Source organism: Myotis lucifugus, unplaced genomic scaffold (genome assembly GCF_000147115.1).
Source record: "Myotis lucifugus unplaced genomic scaffold, Myoluc2.0 scaffold_15, whole genome shotgun sequence".
Classification (NCBI taxonomy): domain Eukaryota; kingdom Metazoa; phylum Chordata; class Mammalia; order Chiroptera; family Vespertilionidae; genus Myotis; species Myotis lucifugus.
The window spans coordinates 2,572,061-2,592,168 of NW_005871063.1; the positions used below are offsets into that span (position 1 = coordinate 2,572,061).

At 35.5% G+C, this 20,108-nt stretch overlaps 1 protein-coding gene across 10 annotated transcripts in view; it reads left to right on the plus strand.

Annotated features, from left to right (window-relative positions):
• The window catches only part of VPS50 (VPS50, EARP/GARPII complex subunit), a 125,666-nt gene that overhangs the window by 64,529 nt on the left and 41,029 nt on the right, over positions 1–20,108 (plus strand). For 8 of the 10 annotated variants that reach the window (XR_002828278.1, XM_006084955.3, XM_023750715.1 and 5 more), the window contains 6 exons: positions 3,261–3,355; positions 3,718–3,816; positions 6,497–6,587; positions 9,096–9,272; positions 12,684–12,802; positions 15,524–15,630. Coding sequence is in view for 8 of the 10 variants with exons in the window: in XM_006084955.3 (XP_006085017.1) it covers positions 3,261–3,355; positions 3,718–3,816; positions 6,497–6,587; positions 9,096–9,272; positions 12,684–12,802; positions 15,524–15,630 (688 nt within the window). In the remaining 2 variants the exon portion in view is untranslated. Of the gene's footprint in view, positions 1–3,260; positions 3,356–3,717; positions 3,817–5,767; positions 5,941–6,496; positions 6,588–9,095; positions 9,273–12,683; positions 12,803–15,523; positions 15,631–20,108 lie in introns of those variants that run through there. The other 2 variants (XR_002828279.1, XM_023750721.1) reach the window with 2 other exon arrangements.

Genomic DNA, 20,108 nt, shown 5'->3' on the forward strand with positions numbered 1-20,108 from the left:
CTGAAGGACCCCACCGGTGCACAAATCCCTGCACCAAGCAGGTTTTAACACAATCCCCGCAGGCCAGGCTGAGGGACCCCACCGGTGCATGAATCTGGGCCTCTAGTACAGCAGTCGCCAATTGGTGGTCCGCAGACCACTGGTGGTCCATGAGGTTCGAAAGGTTGGCGACCACTGCTCTAGTATGCATATAAGATCTTTGGTTAATCTCTTCCCACCCTCCCCTTTCCCCCTTCCCTCTGAGATTCATCAGTCTGTTCCATGTGTCCATGCCTGTGGTTTTTGCTCCTGTGTTGAGTGTCTGCCCCCTGGTGGTCATTGCACATCATAACTGTCAGCTAGTCAGCTGGTCACTTAGGCTTTTATATATATAGATTATTTTAATCTATATCCTAAATTTTTTTGTTGTTTTTTTTCTTGGTTTTTGCAGTTCTGAGGAAGGAATTTTAATTTACCAGAATGACTATTGTTTTGTCAGGCTTTTCTTTTATTTCTAATAGCTTTTATTTTTTATTTATTTTTTTAAAAATATATTTTATTGATTTTTCACAGAGAGGAAGGGAGAGGGATAGAGAGCTAGAAACATCGATGAGAGAGAAACATTGATCAGCTGCCTCCTGCACACCCCCTACTGGGGATGTGCCCACAACCAAGGTACATGCCCTTGACTATCAAACCCGGGACCCTTCAGTCCGCAGGCTGACGCTCTATCCATTGAGCCAAACCGGTCAGGGCAGCTTTTATTTTTTTATACTTGGATGCTATGTTGATTGATGCTGCAATGTAAAAGCCACTTAACTTCTTTGTACATAAGTCCCATCATTTAATTTATAAAAATAGCTCTTTTGTTCTAAGGCATTTTGATATGAATTCTAATTTGTCTTATTATTACCATTGCTATTTTATTTTGTCACATTTTCCTGGTAAATCTTTGACCATCCCCTTATTTTAAATATTTTTGGATTAGGTTTTAGTTTTGTGTCCCATAAGTGTAAAAAACTTTTTTCAAGAGAGGGACTTTATTTTTAATATAGCAATTGAATTTGTTTATATTTATTAGAGTTTTAATTCCTACTTCTCTAATTATTAGAGAACGTGAACATTTAAAAATCTATTAATTGTTGATTTGTGAATTTTTAGTTATGTTTTTTGTTCATAGGTCCTAAATAAATTATGCAAGAAATGAGTAATCCTTTGTATATACTTTATTTGTTTTCACTTATAGTTTCAATATGCAGATAGTTAAGATTTTTAAGAGGTCAAACTATTGACCTCTGTTTTTTGTGATTTATGATACATTTATTCTTAAAATGTTCTTTCCTTTGTAAAGCTTAGATAAATATTCATCTGGTAATTATAAATATATTTATCTAAACTTTGGATTATTTGCAGTATCGCAATACCTAGAATACTGCCTAGAATACTTAATAGGTACTCAGATTATATTTTTCCTTTATTGTATTAATTTTTAATCCTTCTAAAACATCTGAAACATTTATTTAATACATTTCATATTTCTTTTGATATAAAGAGAGGACGGTTCTCCCCTAGGCTCCCAGTCTAGTTAGTTTTTCCTTTGCTACTTGCTGGATAATCTTTTTCTTCCCTCTTTATTTGTTACTCTTCTTTGTAGCAAGGTACAGGGAAAAAAGGAGACTTTGAAGGCAGATAGACCTGGATTCAAATCTTAGCTTTGTCATTCACTTAAGTTTCTCCTCTTTTTTTTATGATTTCTTTTTTTTAAATTAATAAATCTTTATTGTTCAGATTATTACAGATGTTCCTCTTTTTTTCCCCCCATACCCCCCACCTGGTTCCCACCCCACCCAATGCCCTTACCCCCTGCCATTGTCCTCATCCATAGGTGTAAGATTTTTGTCCAATCTCTTCCCGCACCCCCCACACCCCCTTCCCTGCAAGAATTGTCAGTTCACTCCCTTTCTATGCCCCTGCTTCTATTATATTCACCAGTTTATTCTGACTTAATTTTTAGGTTCACTTGTAGATAGGTATTTATTTGTTATCACTTTATTGTTCATAGATTTTATCTTTACTTTTTTCTTCTTCTTAAAGAATATCCTTCAGCATTTCATATAATCCTGGTTTGGTGGTGATGAACTCCTTTAGCTTTTTCTTGTCTGTGAAGCTCTTTATCTGACCTTCAATTCTACATGATAGCTTTGCTGGGTAGAGTAATCTTGGTTGTAGGTTCTTGGTATTCTTAAGTTTCTCCTCTTAGGGGGATAATATATGCTTGCTCAACAGTGCTGTCCTAGGATTAACAATTATGCATATGTAAGGTTCTAATCATAATGATTGAAACAACGTAAATAATCAGAACAGTGAATTTTACTGCTGTTTATTAAGCTCTAGTGTATATATTAGCACTATTTCTGAGTTATTTGTTCTATTACATTGATTTCTCTGTATATTGTTAGCATTCTTTTAAAAAAAGTTTTTAATATATTTAATACAGGAATTCAGATAGTACAAGTCCTCCAACATTGCTCATAACTTTCATTCCATCTTTTCAAAGTTTATTTTTTTAAAAGCAGTTATTGCCTGTTTATTATTTCCAGTGAATTTTAGAATATTTGGAAGACAAGTTTTGATGTTGATTTGAATTAGAATTTCATTGAGCCTCTACATTAATTTGGACAAATTGACATCTTAACATTATTTAGTCACCTTCCTATTCCTTGACTTTCAATTTATTGAAATTTCTTGTATTTCTCACTAGAGTGCTAGTTTTTCTTATAGGTATGATATTTATTATTAAAGTTATTTCTAAGTATATTTTAATATCTATTTTAAATGGAATCTCCACTTTAAAGTATTACAGCAGGTATACATGAAAACTATCAAATTTTTATATATTATATATAATCACTTCAATAGTTGTCTTATTCATTCTAATAATTTTTGAATAGATTATTTTGGGGGTTCTAGCCTATAAATAATGATGATTTTTCATATTCTGTATGAGGATATAATTCTTATCTTGCATATTTTTCATATTCTGTATGAGGATATAATTCTTATCTTGTATGTAAAATAGTGATGATCATTACTATTACTGTATTATATCTTATGTTTATGGAATTGTCTCTGTGATATCACCCTAAGGTCTAGATATATATTCTTTATCTATTAAGTATGTATTCCTGTCTCATTTTAATGTGTAACTATAGAATAAATAGTTCTAAAAACTTATTTTCAATATAGTGCATTTACTTGAAAACATTTCTTTTTTTTTACAGGATGTTCAGCTAAAAGTAAAGACCTACTTGCTTGGAACTGATTTGTCTATATTCAAATATGATGATTTCATCTTTGTTTTGGATATAATCAGCAGGTAGTGTTTGAGATCTTGTCTTATTCTTTGATTCACTCAACCATGATAATTAAAGAAATCATAATTATCAGAGAAATCACGATTTCAGTGAGTTATCATGTATAACTTCTTCAGGGGAATGAAGATAATTGAGCTTTCATAATTTATTTTCTTCTGGGTTTGTATGTGAATCTGTTTAAATATTTCTACCCTTTGGATGTTTATAAACCATAATGTCTTTGTGATCTTTAGAATTTCTTCAAACATCCAAATTTTATTATTTGTTACCTTTGAAAAGACAATCTGGACTTCTTTTTTTTTTTTTTTTTTTTACTATAATCGGGATGTTGATGAAATTTATATAAATCTTTTTATCCAACTAGGTTGATGCAAGTTGGAGAAGAATTTTGTGGTAGCAAATCTGAAGTTTTGCAAGAGTCTATTAGAAAGCAAAGTGTCAATTATTTTAAGAACTACCACAGGTAAGAACTTTAATAAAATATGAACAGACTTATTTAGGTATTGAGGGTACTTAGTCTATTTCTAATTAAACTTTTACCATTAATTGGTTTAAAACAATTACTTTTGAATTTGAAAGTATATGTATGTTCTTTATAGCTCTTTTTAGATGGTTCAGGATTTTTTACCAAAAATCTTATAAAATATCTCATTACTTATTCATTGTCAGTTTTAATATAATCTTTGTCTTGAGAGTCTCAAAATATTGAGCTAATTATTGAACTGATTTCTGTATGGGTGAAAGATGATTATTACATCAGGGTTCACCAGAAGATTTGGCCACTGTGCTATGCCTGACCATATGTGTGAGCTAGCAACAAAGTTAAACCAGTAGAGGCAGCACTCAGTGAGGGTGCTTGAAACCATCTGCCTTTTGGAAGTAAGAAGGCTTCTAGAGAAGAGGGCACAATATTCAGAGTGTAGCTACAAAGTGAAGATTATGTACTACATTACTTTGCAAAACAATCACTACTAACTTTACAAAGGGTGATTAGGAATGGCTTTGGGAAGGGAGGAAGATGGGAAATAACGTTCATATGGCAATGTGATTGTATACTTAAAACAGCTTTAAATGAGAGAGCTAACATACAGTGTGTCCCCAAAAAATTTATACGCAGTGTTTATTAAAATACATTTCATTTTCAAAATTGAGCTACCAGCTGTTAAAGTGTGTATATATTTTGGGGGGGCACTTTGTATATTAGATCTTGGTAGTAGCTGGACTCTGTGCTGTGTCCCTTACATATATTTTATTGTTTCAATTGAGTTCAGTCTTGCTTTTTATTCTGTATTTTTACTTTCTAAAATTCAGTTTTGATTTTATTGTTATTTGGTGCAGGGAGAGTCAGGATTTGAAATTCTGCTTTCTCTCTTTGTTTGAAGTCAACATCTGATCACAGTTGTATTTGCCATTTAGAAGAGAAGATTATGAGACATTAAACCATTGATATATTAATTATTAAGTATGTTTAAGTACAAGGGTTCCCTGTTAATTGTAAACTTAAATATTTGTTTTGAAAGAAAATACATTTAATGAGGAGAATGTTTAAAACTAAAAGTTTTAATTGGTTAAGCCTCAGAAGGTATAAAAATAAAAGTTTTAATTGGTTAAGCCCCAGGAAAACAGTGTTAAGGGAACATGAAACCCTAACACTGCCTTTATTTATAAATTTCTTTTTTTGTCAAAACTTAAGCCCTGCTAAAATAGAAGACCTGGCTTGTACACATTGCACATTGCTGTGCAAAAGAAGAGTGTCTTTTTAATCGTACATAGAAGAGGATAGAGAACTCTGAAGTAGCCAGGAGCCGTACTGACTCTGATAGAACTAAGGCATGCCAGATGTCCATTTCCAAACAATTGCTTTGTATCTAGCAGGCAACTGGAGACTGTCTGGTGTTCCTGGTACTAACTGCAAGCTGCGTGCAGTGGAAAAACTGGCTTATTTAATGGTCTCCTTTCGTTATTCTACTTTATTTATTGTCTAAAGACATACACACATACAGGAGAAAGTAATGTGAAGACAGAGGCAGATTGTAATGTTGTGGCCATAAACCAAGTAATGGTGGCAACCACCATAAGCTAGAAGGGGCAAAGGGAATCAATTTTTCCCTAGTCTAGAGATTGTGTAGCCCTGCTGACATCTTGATTTCAAACCTCTGGCCTCCAGAACTGTGAGAGATTACGTTTCTATTGTTTTAGGTCACCTAATTTGTGGTAATTTGTTACAGCCATTGGAAACCAGTGAAGAGTGGAATTGCTGGGTCATATGATAACTCTATGTTTAACATTTTGAGGAACTGCCAAACTTTTCCAAAGTGGCTACACTGTTTTACATTTCCAGAAGTACTGTATAAAGATTCTAATTTCTCCAAAACCTTGCTAACACTTGTTATTGTCTGTCTCTTTGATTATAGCTATCCTATGGGTGTGAAGTGGTATCTCATTATCGTTTGGATTTACTTTTCCCTAATGAGTGACAATGTTCAGCATCTTGTTATGTACTTATTTGTCATTTGTATATCTTTGTTGTTGAAATGGTGTTCAAAGCCTTTGCCTATTTTTTAATGGCATTTTTTTATTGTTGAATTGTAAGACTTATAAACTTTTATAGTTTTAGTTCTTACATTAGGTCTGTGGTCCATTTTAATTAATTTTTATATATGGTGTGAGGTATGGGCACCATCACTTCAGCATGATTATGGTCTATGCTGTTTAGTATAAAGCATTTATTAGTATTTATGATTTCATAAATTCTGTAAATTATTTCCCCGTGTTTGTGGGTTATTTTTTTGGCATTGATATATGATTAGCTGAGGATATTTTAAGTACGTGATTTAGTGAGTAGCTTTTGGTTTAGTCCCTTAATAAAAATGTCATTTTCTGTATATTATTATTATTGTGATATAGTAAAAATATTCAAAGTTAAGTAAATATTTAAGTAATTTAGTAAGTATAAGAGTTTTTTTTCTTTTAAGATTGATAACATTAACAAAATAAATGTGTTATGTTGGTCTGAATGGGTTCTCAAAGTTGATTATGATCATGATGATCTTCTATAATTGTTTATATTTTATTTCATTTTTTAATTCTTGTGTATAGTATACTTCTTACTTTTTGGAGTTGTTGTGTTTGTTTTTTTTAAGAACACGGCTTGATGAACTGAGAATGTTTCTAGAGAATGAGACCTGGGAACTTTGTCCCGTTAAGTCAAATTTCAGCATTTTGCAACTTCATGTAAGTGTTTCTTAAAAACAAATAAATCTGTCTTTTATTTAGTCATCCTTAAAAAAAACCAACACAAATATGTGAGAGCATGTACAAAATAAATTAAAGAATAGTGTATTTTTTTCCATAAAAGTGATTAATAGCAAGTCTCTTTTATAAGAGGGATTCTTTTTGGATGTCAAACTCTATTTTTACAAGTTCAGTTTACTGACTTCAAGAACGCTCTTTTGCTTAAAAAGAGTCACAATTAAAATAATTTTTTTCTAATGATTCCATAAAAATCACTTTACTTAATTTCACAGAAATTTAAACAGTTATATTTTGATGGTCATTAATGAAAATGCTTATATTTACAGAATTTTTGTCATTTCTTCAAAGGACTACTAGGTTCTTAATTTATGCTGCAACTCATAAATTTGCCTCTAATGAGGAAATACCTCAGAAATAAAAAAGGCAAATATAAAAACCACTCTTAACTATTCTTTATTAGTTAATTGATCCCGGAATCCTTATAGAATTTGTCATCTGTGGAAGTATCTTTAAGTGATCTGATTTTTCCCTTGGTTGAAACACATTGTAGATAAATATTCCTTTTGTGATAGATTTTGTACTACAAATACCAAATGTCAAGATACTGTGTATAAATTTAGAAGGTCCAGTGCATTTAGTTTTTGTCTTTGGAAGAAATGGCTTTCTAGAATCAATTTTCTTATTCTGGATAAATGTAAAGAATACATACTAACAGTTTTTTTATAGGGATAATCTTTATGCTTATGTTGTATAATAGCTTACTTGTTATCCAGTTCTATATATTGCTTTCCTAATGTGGAAATATTAAATAACTGAAACATATTGATTAATAACTGCTTTCAAATACAAGAAAATTAACATTAATTTAAAAATTATTTTAGAACTCATATATTACGTTGATTCCTTAACATTATTTAAAATTCTAACATTGATTTTAGAATGTCTATTTAAATAATTTTGTTTGAATTTGTGTTTAACCAGTACACACACACTTGGTATAGTTATAAGACAACTTATTTTACAAGGTACATTGAAACATTTCCATCCAAGTGAGCTTTACCTTCTTTAAGTAGTTACCTTGAAGTTTCAGTTATGCAAGATGAACAAGTTTTAGAGATCAACTGTACAAGATTTCACCTATAGTTAACAATACTGTTTGTGCACTTACATTTTTTTTTAACATGATAGATCTCATGTTAAGTGTTCTAACCACAAAAAAAGTGGTTGCCTGGAAACAGGGATTCTTATAGACTTGTGTGGTTTTTTAAATTGTCTCTTAATTTATAGTCACTTCTTGTTTAGAATTACAAAAATAATGGCATGATTTTTAAGCAGTATAATTAATCTGATTTAATATGTATTTGCAATTTTAAAAGACAATAAACATCATTTGAAACTTAAGCCAATGTAATTTTAAGAAGATTATCATTGAATATGAAAAAAATTTAAATTTAGGATTAATACTAAAAATTAAAAGGTATAAGAAAAATATATAGTACACTTTTATTAAAAATACTCAGTCCAATAGTTTTGCAATTCGGAGGAACTTTAGGATTATGCAGTATCTTCCTCTGATTAGCTGCATGATCTTCAACTTTGCGCTGGATCTCTCCAGACTGCCTCAGTTTCCTTATCTGGAAAATACATGATTTGGACTGGGAGCTACAACTCTTGCTTTAGCATTTGTGATTCTCTCACTCTAGGTGACCCTCTTATTTCATAGATGGGAAAATTGAGGCACACAGAAGCCAGGTGACATTCCCAACATTATCTAGGAAGTTAATGGAATGTAATGGACTAATGGCAAGCTAGGACCATAAGATTTATCATCTGACCTCAGCATGTGTGTTTGTGCTATCTGCTTTTTGGCATATGAAGAAAAATAAATGAAAATTTATAGACGGGGATGGTATGGAGATAGAAGAGGGCATAGAAGGGATAAATGGTGTTGAAAAAATAAAGTTAATTTAAATTTAATTTAATTTTAAAAACAAGGAAAGTTTATAGACAACATTATAACAAAGATATATCTACATGCTTTGTTTTTTATGACTTTGTATAGAGCATCTTAAATGGTACAATAAGTATGCAAGGTGTTTAACTTAATAATTAGTTTTAACAAAGACTGTTGATTAAAACCATATCCTATTAATGCTTTTGCTGCTATGTTAAAATTTTTAGAATTATCAAATTTAAATTATTTTTAAAAATTTCCTGTGCAGTTACATAAAGTAAGCCAAAAGTAGCTTAATGCAGATAACACTGTTGTAAGTGATACTAGCAACTGAATTTGTCTTTAGGAAAACCTTTGACTAATGTAATTCTGAGTTTGTGCTTTGAGACAACTTGTAGGATTTAAAAGAGAACAACCTAAAGAATCAGAATTAATTCCCTCCCCCCCCAACTCTACATTTACAGTGATGGAATGTTTATGTTTTTGAATTTCATTGTTTCTAAAAGGTATATGGCTCCTTTTCTAATGTCTAGGAATTTAAATTCATGGAACAGTCTCGTTCCCCATCAGTTTCACCTAGTAAGCAGCCAGCCTCAACATCTTCAAAAACAGAGACCTTGTTTGAGCAGTACTGTAGTGTTGGGAATCCATTTGAAATCCATGCAAACCACAATGATGAAGAAACGGAAGATGTCCTGGCTTCTAATGGGGTAGGTGGTGTTTTTAAAACATATTGGGGAACATTAAGTGAGGTTTTCTTTTTGAAGAGTATTCTACCCATTAACAAGGTAATTGGCTAGATTTATTTACCCATTCACCACCCATATCCCTACCTATATACTACTTCTGTTCCTGTGATACTACTTGTACAGGTAATGGTTTTACAATTTGCTTTCTTGACCTTGTCCTTTTGAATGATAAAATTTGCCTATGTGTTTACTTTGTGTTCTTATTAGACTACTTGATGTTCCTACCAGATTATTAGTGGAGTAGGAGTATAGGTTCTTTATTGCATACTAGAGGCCCGGTGCATGAATTCATGCACCAGTGGGGTCAGGCTGAAACCGGCTCTCCAACATCCCCCGAGGGGTCCCGGATTGCAAGAGGGTGCAGGCCAGGCCGAGGGACCCCACCTGTGAACAATTGGGGCCAGGAGGGGTGCAGGAGGGCTCCAGGCATGTCTGGACCATCTCGCTCAGTCCCGATCGGCCAGACCACAGCAGCAAGCTAACCTCTCATTCGGGGCATCTGCCCCCTGGTGGTCAGTGCATATCATAGCAAGCAGTTGAGCGGCCTTAGCATATCATTAGCATATTATGCGTTGATTGGTTGAACGGACGACCAGACACTTAGCATATTAGGATTTTACTATATAGGATTTATCTGATTTGTTGGACAACATGGATGCATGAGGAAATAGATCTTCTGTACTTTTTTCTCAACTTCACTCTTGGGCAACTAAGAGTGTCATTTTGTTCTATGTCCTTTTCCTGATAGAGGATAATGTCTTACCTGGCAGGATTGTTTTTGGATTTGGAAGTATGATGTTTTAATAACACTTTGAGCAGCTCAAAAAAACAATATAGAGTAGAGGTAGTGTGAGTTTATGGAAAGTGTTTGAAGGCAAACTTTCTACTAGCTCTGTGGCCCTTCACTCTCAGTTTCTCCATAATTACAATGGGGCAATTCTTACTTCATAGTAACCTACAGGATGTTTTCACAATATTTCATTTAGATGGGTCCTTCTGATATTCATAATTTCCGGAGGAAAACATCATTTCCAGAGGAAACAGTATGACTTTTTTTTTTAAATATATTTTACCGATTTTTTACAGAGAGGAAGGGAAAGGGATAGAGAGTTAGAAACATCGATGAGAGAGAAACATCGATCAGCTGCCTCCTGCAAAACCTCCCACTGGGGATGTGCCCGCAACCAAGGCACATGCCCTTGACCAGAATCAAACCTGGGACCTTTTAGTCCGCAGGCTGACGCTCTATCCACTGAGCCAAATCGGTTAGAGCAACAGTATGACTTTTATTTTAGGTTTGATGAAGCTGAAATTGAAAACTGTCCAAATTTGACAAAAATTTGTTGAGTTATGCATATTTTAGTTTTGGCATTTTCTTTTGTGTTTAGTGAAAATGTAATTTTAAAAAATATTGCCATGAAAGTATACCATTATCACTTTTTATCATGAAGTAGAAGTTATTTTATAGTAACTCACATTTAAAATGACAATTTATTGATTCTTTGTGTAAATTTGCCTTGGTAAAGTAGACTAAACTGAAAGGATTTAAAAGTCACGCCAATATTTTTGAAATAATATTGGTAATTTTTTTTCAATTTAAATCTCACATGGCATTTGATTCTCATTGTTTGTGGCACTTGTGTTTTTTAGAGTCGCCATGAACCCTGAATTAGCAAATACAGAACCACTGCTCCTATGGGAAATATGGGATTAGGTACCTGTGAGCCTCTAGTCATAACATTTTCATTAACTGATCATTTTATGTATTGTTGTTTTATGTGTGTTTTTGCTTAAAAACACCTAATTTAATATATGCTGTTAATTCATTAACATTGAACTCATGGCCAACAGCACTAACTCATGCCTGAATGAAGTTTATCTAACACATGTGTTTTTGCAGTACGGCACACTACAGTTCTCTTGCACTTAGGAACACTAGGTAACACTTACTCAGTATTATGCGGGGGGCCATTCTAAGCAGTAGAATTATCAGCAAAACGTACAAAATTTTTAAAAAATGTGGCACTAATTAGACTATGAAAAGGACACTTGTTTACAGCAGGAGAGCTAATGCGAGAAGGAAGAGTGACACCTTGTTTGCCCTCAGTTGGGAATGTATATGTTGGGTAACCCCCAAATTTCTCCTCTCTGACAATATCCATGAATGACCATGAAAGCATCATGAAGAATTATTGTTGGGGTTACAAATAAATTTTAGTGAGTAGGAAAATTTGCAAATATAGAATCCTTGAAACTGAGGATCTGTTTTACTGTGGAATCATGAAGCCCTGTCGTTATAACCAGGAGAGTTTGTGTAGAACACCTTCCTGAATGTCATCAGGACTACTTGTGTACAAGTAGTGGAGTGTACCTGTCATGCCCGTCTGTAGTTATTAATATTGATCTAATCTTTGAGGTACAGCGTTAAGTCCTTGAGAGTCAGGATTCACATCTTAATATGGCCTGTCATAATGCTTTAGAGACTCAGAAAACAATTGATGAATTAAGTTAACTTCTTCTTATTTCTTCATTATACTGATATCCTGAACTGGCAAATAGGGAGAAACCTTTTAATAGAATTGTTTTGAAAATTCAATGAGATAATTCATGAAAGCACTTGGCAGAGTATTTGGTTAAAACTTAATAAATGTTAGCCATTATTTATTCATATTACAATATTTGATGATGATGATGATGATGATGATGATGATACCATTGCTTCCTTTGCTGTGTATGGACTCTACTCCTCTCCTATGCTGGCACAGGGCAATAGTGCCATAAAGATGGGAAACTGTTAGGAGAGTACCTTTCTTTAAAAAATCCACCATTTTTGTTCTTCGTCTCAGTAGTCCCTAGTTGCTAAGCCTAATTTTTTAAGTTGCCTTTGGAATTAAATCATTCATCATCATGAGATAGAACATTAGCACGTGTGTTGTGCGTGTTTATTAAGCTGCATTAACATGTCCAGTGTGCCAGAATGTATACTCAACCTCTTTACAATGAGTTAGCAAGTTAGAACTTGTGATGAAACTACTTGGAAGAAGAGATTACTTTTAAAAATCACATGAACATTTTGTTTTCTCCAAAGGCCTAGCAGGATGTTTATTTTCTTTATGTACATATTTGATTTTTTTCATATTTACAAGCTTTAGTAGGTAAAATGTTTGTATTTTATTTATTTTTTTTGAGCTGGTTAAGGTAGGATGATGAAGAAGAAAGTAGAATGATTTTTGATGGCAAAATGAAGCTAAGTTATTAAGAACTTTATTCTATAACTACTTCTTATAAAATTGGATACTTTTATTGTGTTAAAACACTCTAATGAAGGTTGGCTTTTCATCCTCATTTTTGAATATTCTGTGTTTTCTTCAGTATGAATCTGATGAACAGGAAAAAAGTGCCTATCAGGAGTATGACAGTGACAGTGATGTTCCGGAGGAACTAAAACGCGATTATGTGGATGAGCAGACAGGTGACGCTCCTGTGAAAAGGTACAGTTGCTCTCAGGTTGAATGGTATTTTGCATTTTATGTTGCACATTTAACACATAAGATTTCCTTTAAAGGGTAAGAAAAAACAAAAATTGAAAATTTATGTTGATTATAATATGTCACAGAAGTTAGTATGTTTATAAATGATTTTCGAAAGGCTAAAAATGTAGTTTTTTTCTTTAATATTGGACATAATCAACAAGCTCTTAATTTAGAGATCAATGGTATTTGCAGAAAAAAAACAAACCTTCGATTTATACGATCAATGCTGCCTTTGGAGGCAATTTATGCTTCACACAGATCAGAAAACCTCCGGGAGAAAAGTAGTCTTTTTCTTGTTTTGGTCTGTGGAGTTTCTGCCTCAATCTAGTAAATATAAAAAGTCTCCATCTATCTTTCCATGTCATTTATGTTCAATATTTGAGTCTTCTGTTAGGCTCCCTTTTTGTACTTAAATTTTGCTTTATGATAAATTGTCCTCTTTAAAAACTTGAAGAATTAAATAATATTTTTTGTCACTTTCTCCCAGTTAAGTGGGCCTAATTCTGATATGTAAGTGAATTAATTTCATGACCATCAAGCATTTAATAACCACAGATATACTTTATTTTTAATGACAGGTTTAAGTATACCCTTCTCTACATTTTACCCCCAGAGTACCTAGTTATATTTAATTGATTTGAAATATCTCTCCTCAAAAGTGAGCAAGTCATGTAGTTGTGGATATTTTAATTGGGAAAATTTGTTTCCATTGGTTTTCACATATGTGTAATATTTAAATAATCTACATTTATGATCTATTATGAACTGAATGCATGTTGCATATGAACTATTCTGTTGCATGTTTGGGGTATATTGTATCCAGAAGGAAAGCTCTAATTAAATTGAAATGAACAAGTAAGATAGATGTGTCTGCCAGTATATGTGTATATACTTGCATTTTTGGTAGGGTTATGCAGCCTCCTACACTATCCTAACTTATGCCTGAGAAGTATAAATAATGTGAACTACTAACTGCAGTCAGTCAGTTAACAGTTACTATCAATTCCAACTTCTAAGTGTCTCTTAAATTTATCAGAATTCGTTGTGTTTCACTGTGCCTCCTAGTTCATGCAGAAATCACCTCTGTGCCAGATTATTATCTTGGCTCCCAGTCTCCAATCTTGCCACCCTTCTAATCCATTTTTGAATACAAATTTAGATTTTTTTTCTTATATACAAATTTGATCATGTCCTTTACCTGGTTAAAATTTTAATGGCTCACCCTCTGCATGCAACATAAGGTTCATACTTATTAGGCTTTATTGCTTTTGGTGATCTGGCCATTATGTAACTCCTTTCTTGTCACTTCGTCTGCCCACTTATTCTCTACTAGAGGCCCGGTGCATGAAATTTGTGCATTGGGGGGAGGGCGGTGTCCCTCAGCCCAGCCTGCACCCTCTCCAATCTGGGACCCCTTGGGGGATATCCGACTCCCTGTGGGATCAGGCCTAAACTGGCAGTAGGACATCCCTCTCACAATCCGGGACTGTTGGCTCCCAACCGCTCGTCTGCTGCCTGATTGCCCCTAACCACTTCTGCCTGCCAGCCTGATCACCCCCAACTGCCCTCCCCTGCAGGCCTGGTCCCCCCCAACTACCCTCCCCTGCCATCCCGGTCACCCCTAACTACCCTCCCCTGCCAGCCTGGTTGCCCCTAACTGCCCTCCCCTGCCAGCCCGGTCACCCCAAACTGCCCTCTCCTGCAGGCCTGGTCCCCCTGCTGGCCTGATTGCCCATAATTGCCCTCCCCTGCCAGCCATCTTGTGGCTGTGGGTGCTGCCATTTTTGAGGGTGGAGCAGTCAATTAGCATATTTTCTTATTGGCTGTGGGTGCTGCCATCTTTGTGATGGTGTGAAGGTCAATTAGCATATTCCCTCTTTGTTAGATAGGATGCTAGTCTTGTGAACTCTGTGTACTTCTCTGAGCATGCTCTGTTCTCTCTTAACTTTGACCTTAGTACATTGATGGCGAACCTATGACACACGTGTCAGAGGTGATATGCGAACTCATTTTTTTGGTTGATTTTTCTTTGTTAAATGGCATTTAAATATATAAAATAAATATCAAAAATATAAGTCTTTGTTTTACTATGGTTGCAAATATCAAAAAATTTCTATATGTGACACGGCACCAGAGTTAAGTTAGGGTTTTTCAAAATGCTGACACACCGAGCTCAAAAGGTTTGCCATCACTGCCTTAGTACAAGTTATCCCCCTTTTTTTTTGTACTTGCCATATCACTTCTACTTTAAATCTAGACTCCACCTCCCAACCCCAGACTCGACCATCATATCTTATACTTACTTCAGATTGTAAGGAGGGTATTTTTTTCATATTTACATATCTGAAATCAGGATGCTAGGTACATTTGGATGTGTAATTTCCCTAGAACATCTGCTTTTTAAAGAGACATAGCTTCTATGTGGTTGGTAATTAATGTCTTAGAATCAAAGAAGTACATTATAGTACTTTATTATTTTGCTTACTAATTTATTTTCCCCTCTGGACTTTAAGTTCTGTAAGGAGGAAGTTAATAATCTCTACTAGTTTATTCCCACCTGATACATGGTAAGATTTTCAATAACTAGTTAGTGAATAAAGGATAGATCCTAAGCTGGATAGCTTACTGACTTACCACTTGACAACCCTAATTGCAGCTCCTTTGTTTCTCTATATTAAGCGTTTCTCGAGAAACCCTCAAGAGCAGGAAGAAATCAGATTACAGTCTAAATAAAGTAAATGCACCCATCTTAACAAATACAACACTGAATGTAATAAGACTTGTTGGTAAGTAGCTATACCTTTTTAAAGAAAATTATTATAGCAGTTACATTAGTCTGCTTTTGTTACCAAATGATTTTTACTTGCCTTTTTAAAAGTTTTAATTGTTTACATATTTATTTTATATTGTTGATAGTATTACAGATGTCTCCCATTTTCACCCTCTGTTCCTCTCCACCCAGTCCCTGCCACACCCCAGGCCTTCACCACACTGTCTGTGTCCATGGGCTATGCATATTTTCGTGTTCACTGCAGTGAAGGATTTATGATGATCATATGTCAATGTTTTCTTAATTGTTCCAAATAGTATAAATTAATATTATTGTTAGTTTTTCTTGTTTCAGTTAACTACTTAGTATTTGTGTCTCCACATTTTCTAAAATACCTCAATTAATTGAAATTTAATGAAAAATTCTCTATGTGAGGTAGAGGTACATATAGGAGGATGATAGAAAAAGTTTTACATTGATACAATATTTTTTACTTAATTGTTCCATTGATCTTCACCATCTTCCAGTCAGATAGGCAGAGTGAAATGTGATTCTCTGGCATTTTCAGACACAGTGTTCTATAAGCTAAATATTCTCACCATAGGAAGTGTAGTCCTGATTACAGATAAGACCTTTATTGGTAATTGTGTATAAAGAAATGATATATTTAAAATATTTGGTTTTGAAGATGATGTGAATTTTTTAAATGTCAGTATTTAAACATTTTATATACTATTTCAGCCTTCAAATTTCACAAATTGGTCTGAAATTTGACAAATAAGTTATAAAGATGTCTTCTCAAATTAAGTCATCTATACTAATGAGGAATTTTAGTGGTTTTCTATAAAATTCATTGTATTCTTTTTATGGAGTTGAAAACTTCCTATTGCCTAGTTTGATTATACTTAGCACTGCTAAAATGGTCTGTGTTCTTGAAGATAATTTCTACATTTCATTCATGAGTAGGATCAAGTAGACAGAATGGTTTTTAGAAGTCCCACTTCCTTTAGGGAAAATAGTGGAAAAGTAATAATGAATTGAGAGGAAAAGAAAAGGTATATATTTTCATGACAAAGAAAAATGACAGATTCTAAAAAGCTGTTTTATGGATGATTATTGCCAGGGAAATTAGCTTTTCTTCTTTATCAAAGAGAGCTAACCAAATATAGAGTCATGAGTTACTCTCTAGGATATATGGAATCAGAATTGGATGGGTTCTGAGAGGTTGTCTATTATGAATTCTCATAAAATAAGGATTTCTTTCTATAATGCCTCTAATATGTAGTGGCCATCTAGCCTTGGTTTTATGTCTCACAGTCACTGGAAACCTATCATTTTGCAAGACTACTCATTCTACTACTGATTTAATTCATCGAAATCTCTTCCTTAGGATAAAACCAAAATATCTCTCTCTGTAATTTTGTTTTCTTAGTTCTGTCTCTAAAAGCAAAAAGAGTGAGTCTATATTTTTTCTCCTACTTTTCCATGTGGTCACTTTTCACATGTGTGGTGGTAGTTATACTGTTCTTTCCTTTTTTTATACCCTCCTCTCCAGTCCATTCTTCAGGATCAATGTGCTCAATTCCCTTACATGGTCCGTGCTGATACAGATATTCCCAAATTCTTGTCATCCTCCTGAGCCTCCTGGACTCACGAGTTCTCAGTGTCTGAACACGCTGCTTGAGATGCAGTTTAATTAAGGCAGCTTTTGCTTAGTTATGTTGAAGTAACTAACCATCCTAACACCAGTGGATTTCAACCAGAAGGTTTAAGTTGGCTCCTAAACATCTTAGTTCTGCTCCTTGTGTGTCTTCGTTCTGAGATGTGGGCTGAGAGAATAACACCAATCTGAACATGGAGAGAAGAGCAAGAGCTGAACCATGTTATGGGGGAAATAATATAATCAAATCATTTAAGTGGTTGTTTATATATATTTTTTTAACTTACCTAGTTCAAAATGACTATGGGGCGTCATGTTGTTTTTTTACTATAAAAGACATATTCAGTAGAGTCAAATAAAATATAAGGCTAAAACAAAATTGAGGAGGGGAGAAATCAGGTTTCATTCAGTGAAATGCAAACAACAACCGCAAATCCTCAGTTCTTGGTAGGTGTACGGGAACGAAGAAGGAGCACATTCTGCTATTCTCGTTGTCTAAGAAAAGGATAACGTAATGATAGAAATGTGCTGCGGGGATTAAATTTAGAAGGCAGTAACGACCAGTTCTTATGTAAGGATTGCTGACCAACATAGTGGACACTGTTTTCTGACAGTGGATTTATAGAAACAGAAAAACTGTGTTCCTCTGGGCCTTGGTATGTCAGCCCTGGAGAGCAGAGCAATCCTGAATAAAACTTGACTCGTGAACTGAGAATCTGACCATTGCAATTCCAGCCTTCTCCACCACCAGAACTTTCACTGGAGTTGCAATTAGAAAATGCCTTGTATGGTCATTTAACTTTCATGTCTTCCCATTTAGGGCTGCCACTAGGTGCTGCCATTATTTCCCTAGTAGATTTTTATGTCTGCCATTTTCTCTGTCCCTGGGATGTCTTTATCTCAGCTTGTACATATTCATAAAACAGAATGTTAAGGGAACCACTCACTAAGGGGTCTCTGACTAGTAAATGCACTATTCTACCCCCTGTAGTTATTGCACAAGGTGCTTAAAGATTATAAACTGGCAAAGGTAATATCTCTTTACAAAGTCAGAAGTACAGTTGTGTAAATAAGATAGATTAATTTTTGGTGCTGGGAAGATGAAAGAACTAATTATAGTTGGGAGACACATTTTGAACATTAAAGGCATATTCAAAATGTCCTTTTCAATGAGTATTTATTTGGCAGATAATTAAGAGAGATTAAACAAAAGAGTGTTAATGGGGCTTCCCAGCCCCAGGTGGTACCTAATTCTGTTAGAAACGCTCAGGGAGTGTTTCCCACGTTCTGAGGACAATTCCAAAAGCCTGACAGTTTCTTGCTGACAGAAGCTGAGCAATTTTAGGGAATCTGGCATCTCTGAAATAGCCGAGGTTTTCAAGGTCTGTGTCCTGGAGGCAGCTCTCACCGACCGGGGACAATAGGACTGAGTGGCAGGAGATTGGTTGCCAAAATCCATGCTTGTAAAAACTACAGACCTTACAACACAATTATTACTTTAGCGGCTGGGAAAAATACACACCAGCACATGCACCAGGATTTAACCAGAATGTGTCCATCTGCGGGATTTTGAGGCATAGTGTGTGTGTATGGTGGAGAGGACACAGAAAGAGGAGGGAAGAGATCCGTCACCTTCATTAGCACAGTCTTTTAGGTGGGGCATTAGTTTTAGTTACTTTCTCATGGTAATGCATGAAAATATTTAAAAATGAAAATACTTCAGTATACAAAGAGTCCCTGACCCCCATGTCTCCTTCCTCAGAGAACACTACTCAGTTTCTCCTGTTTTCCTTGGGGAATATTAATATGCATTTACAAGTCTATTTAATATGCGAGTCACCTTTCCTTTTGTTATTGTTTCAAAAATTGGACCACACTATATATCAGGGGTCCTCAAACTACGGCCCGCGGGCCACATGCAAATACAAATATTGTATTTGTTCCCGTTTTGTTTTTTACTTCAAAATAAGATATGTGCAGTGTGCATAGGAATTTGTTCATAGTTTTTTTTTTTAACTATAGTCTGGCCCTCCAACGGTCTGAGGGACAGTGAACTGGCCCCCTGTTTAAAAAGTTTGAGGACCCCTGCTATATATAGTGTTCTTCATCTGGCTTTTTGAACTTCAACTCTCTTAAGGTTACAGTTAAAATATCTTGAGATATTGCATGTCTTAGTATGCATAGAGCCCATTCTTTTTTTACTAGAGGCCCGGTGCACAAAAATTTGTGCACTCGGGGGGGAAGGGGGGTCCCCCAGCCCGGCCTGTGCCCTCTCGCAGTCTCGGACCCCTCAGGAGATAACGACCTGCTGGCTTAGGACTGCTCCTGGTGGCAGAGGGCAGGCCCAATCCCTAGGTGCAGCCCCTGGTCGGGCTCAGAGCAGGGCTGATTAGGGAGTTGGGGCGCTGCCCCCAGTCATGCACAGAGCAGGGCGGATCGGGAGGTTGTGATGCCACCCTCAGTCACGCTCAGGGTAGGGCCGATTGGGGGGTTGGGGCACCGCCCCCTGTCACACTCAAGGCAGGGTCGATGGGGAGGTTGCGGCGCCAGCCCCTGTCACGCACAGAGCAGGGACCATCAGGGGGGTTGGGGCTCCGTACCCTGTCACGCACAGAGCAGGGCCAATCAGGGGGTTGGGCGCTGCCCCCTGTCATGCACAGAGCAGGGCCCATCAGGGGGTTGGGGAGCTCCCCCCTGTCACGCACAGAGTAGGGCCGATAGGGGAGTTAGGGCACCGCCCCCTGTCACACACAGAGCCGAAGGGCGATCGGGGGGTTGGGGAGCTCCCCCCTCTCAGGCACAGAGCAGGGCTGATCAGGGGGTTGGGGCACCTC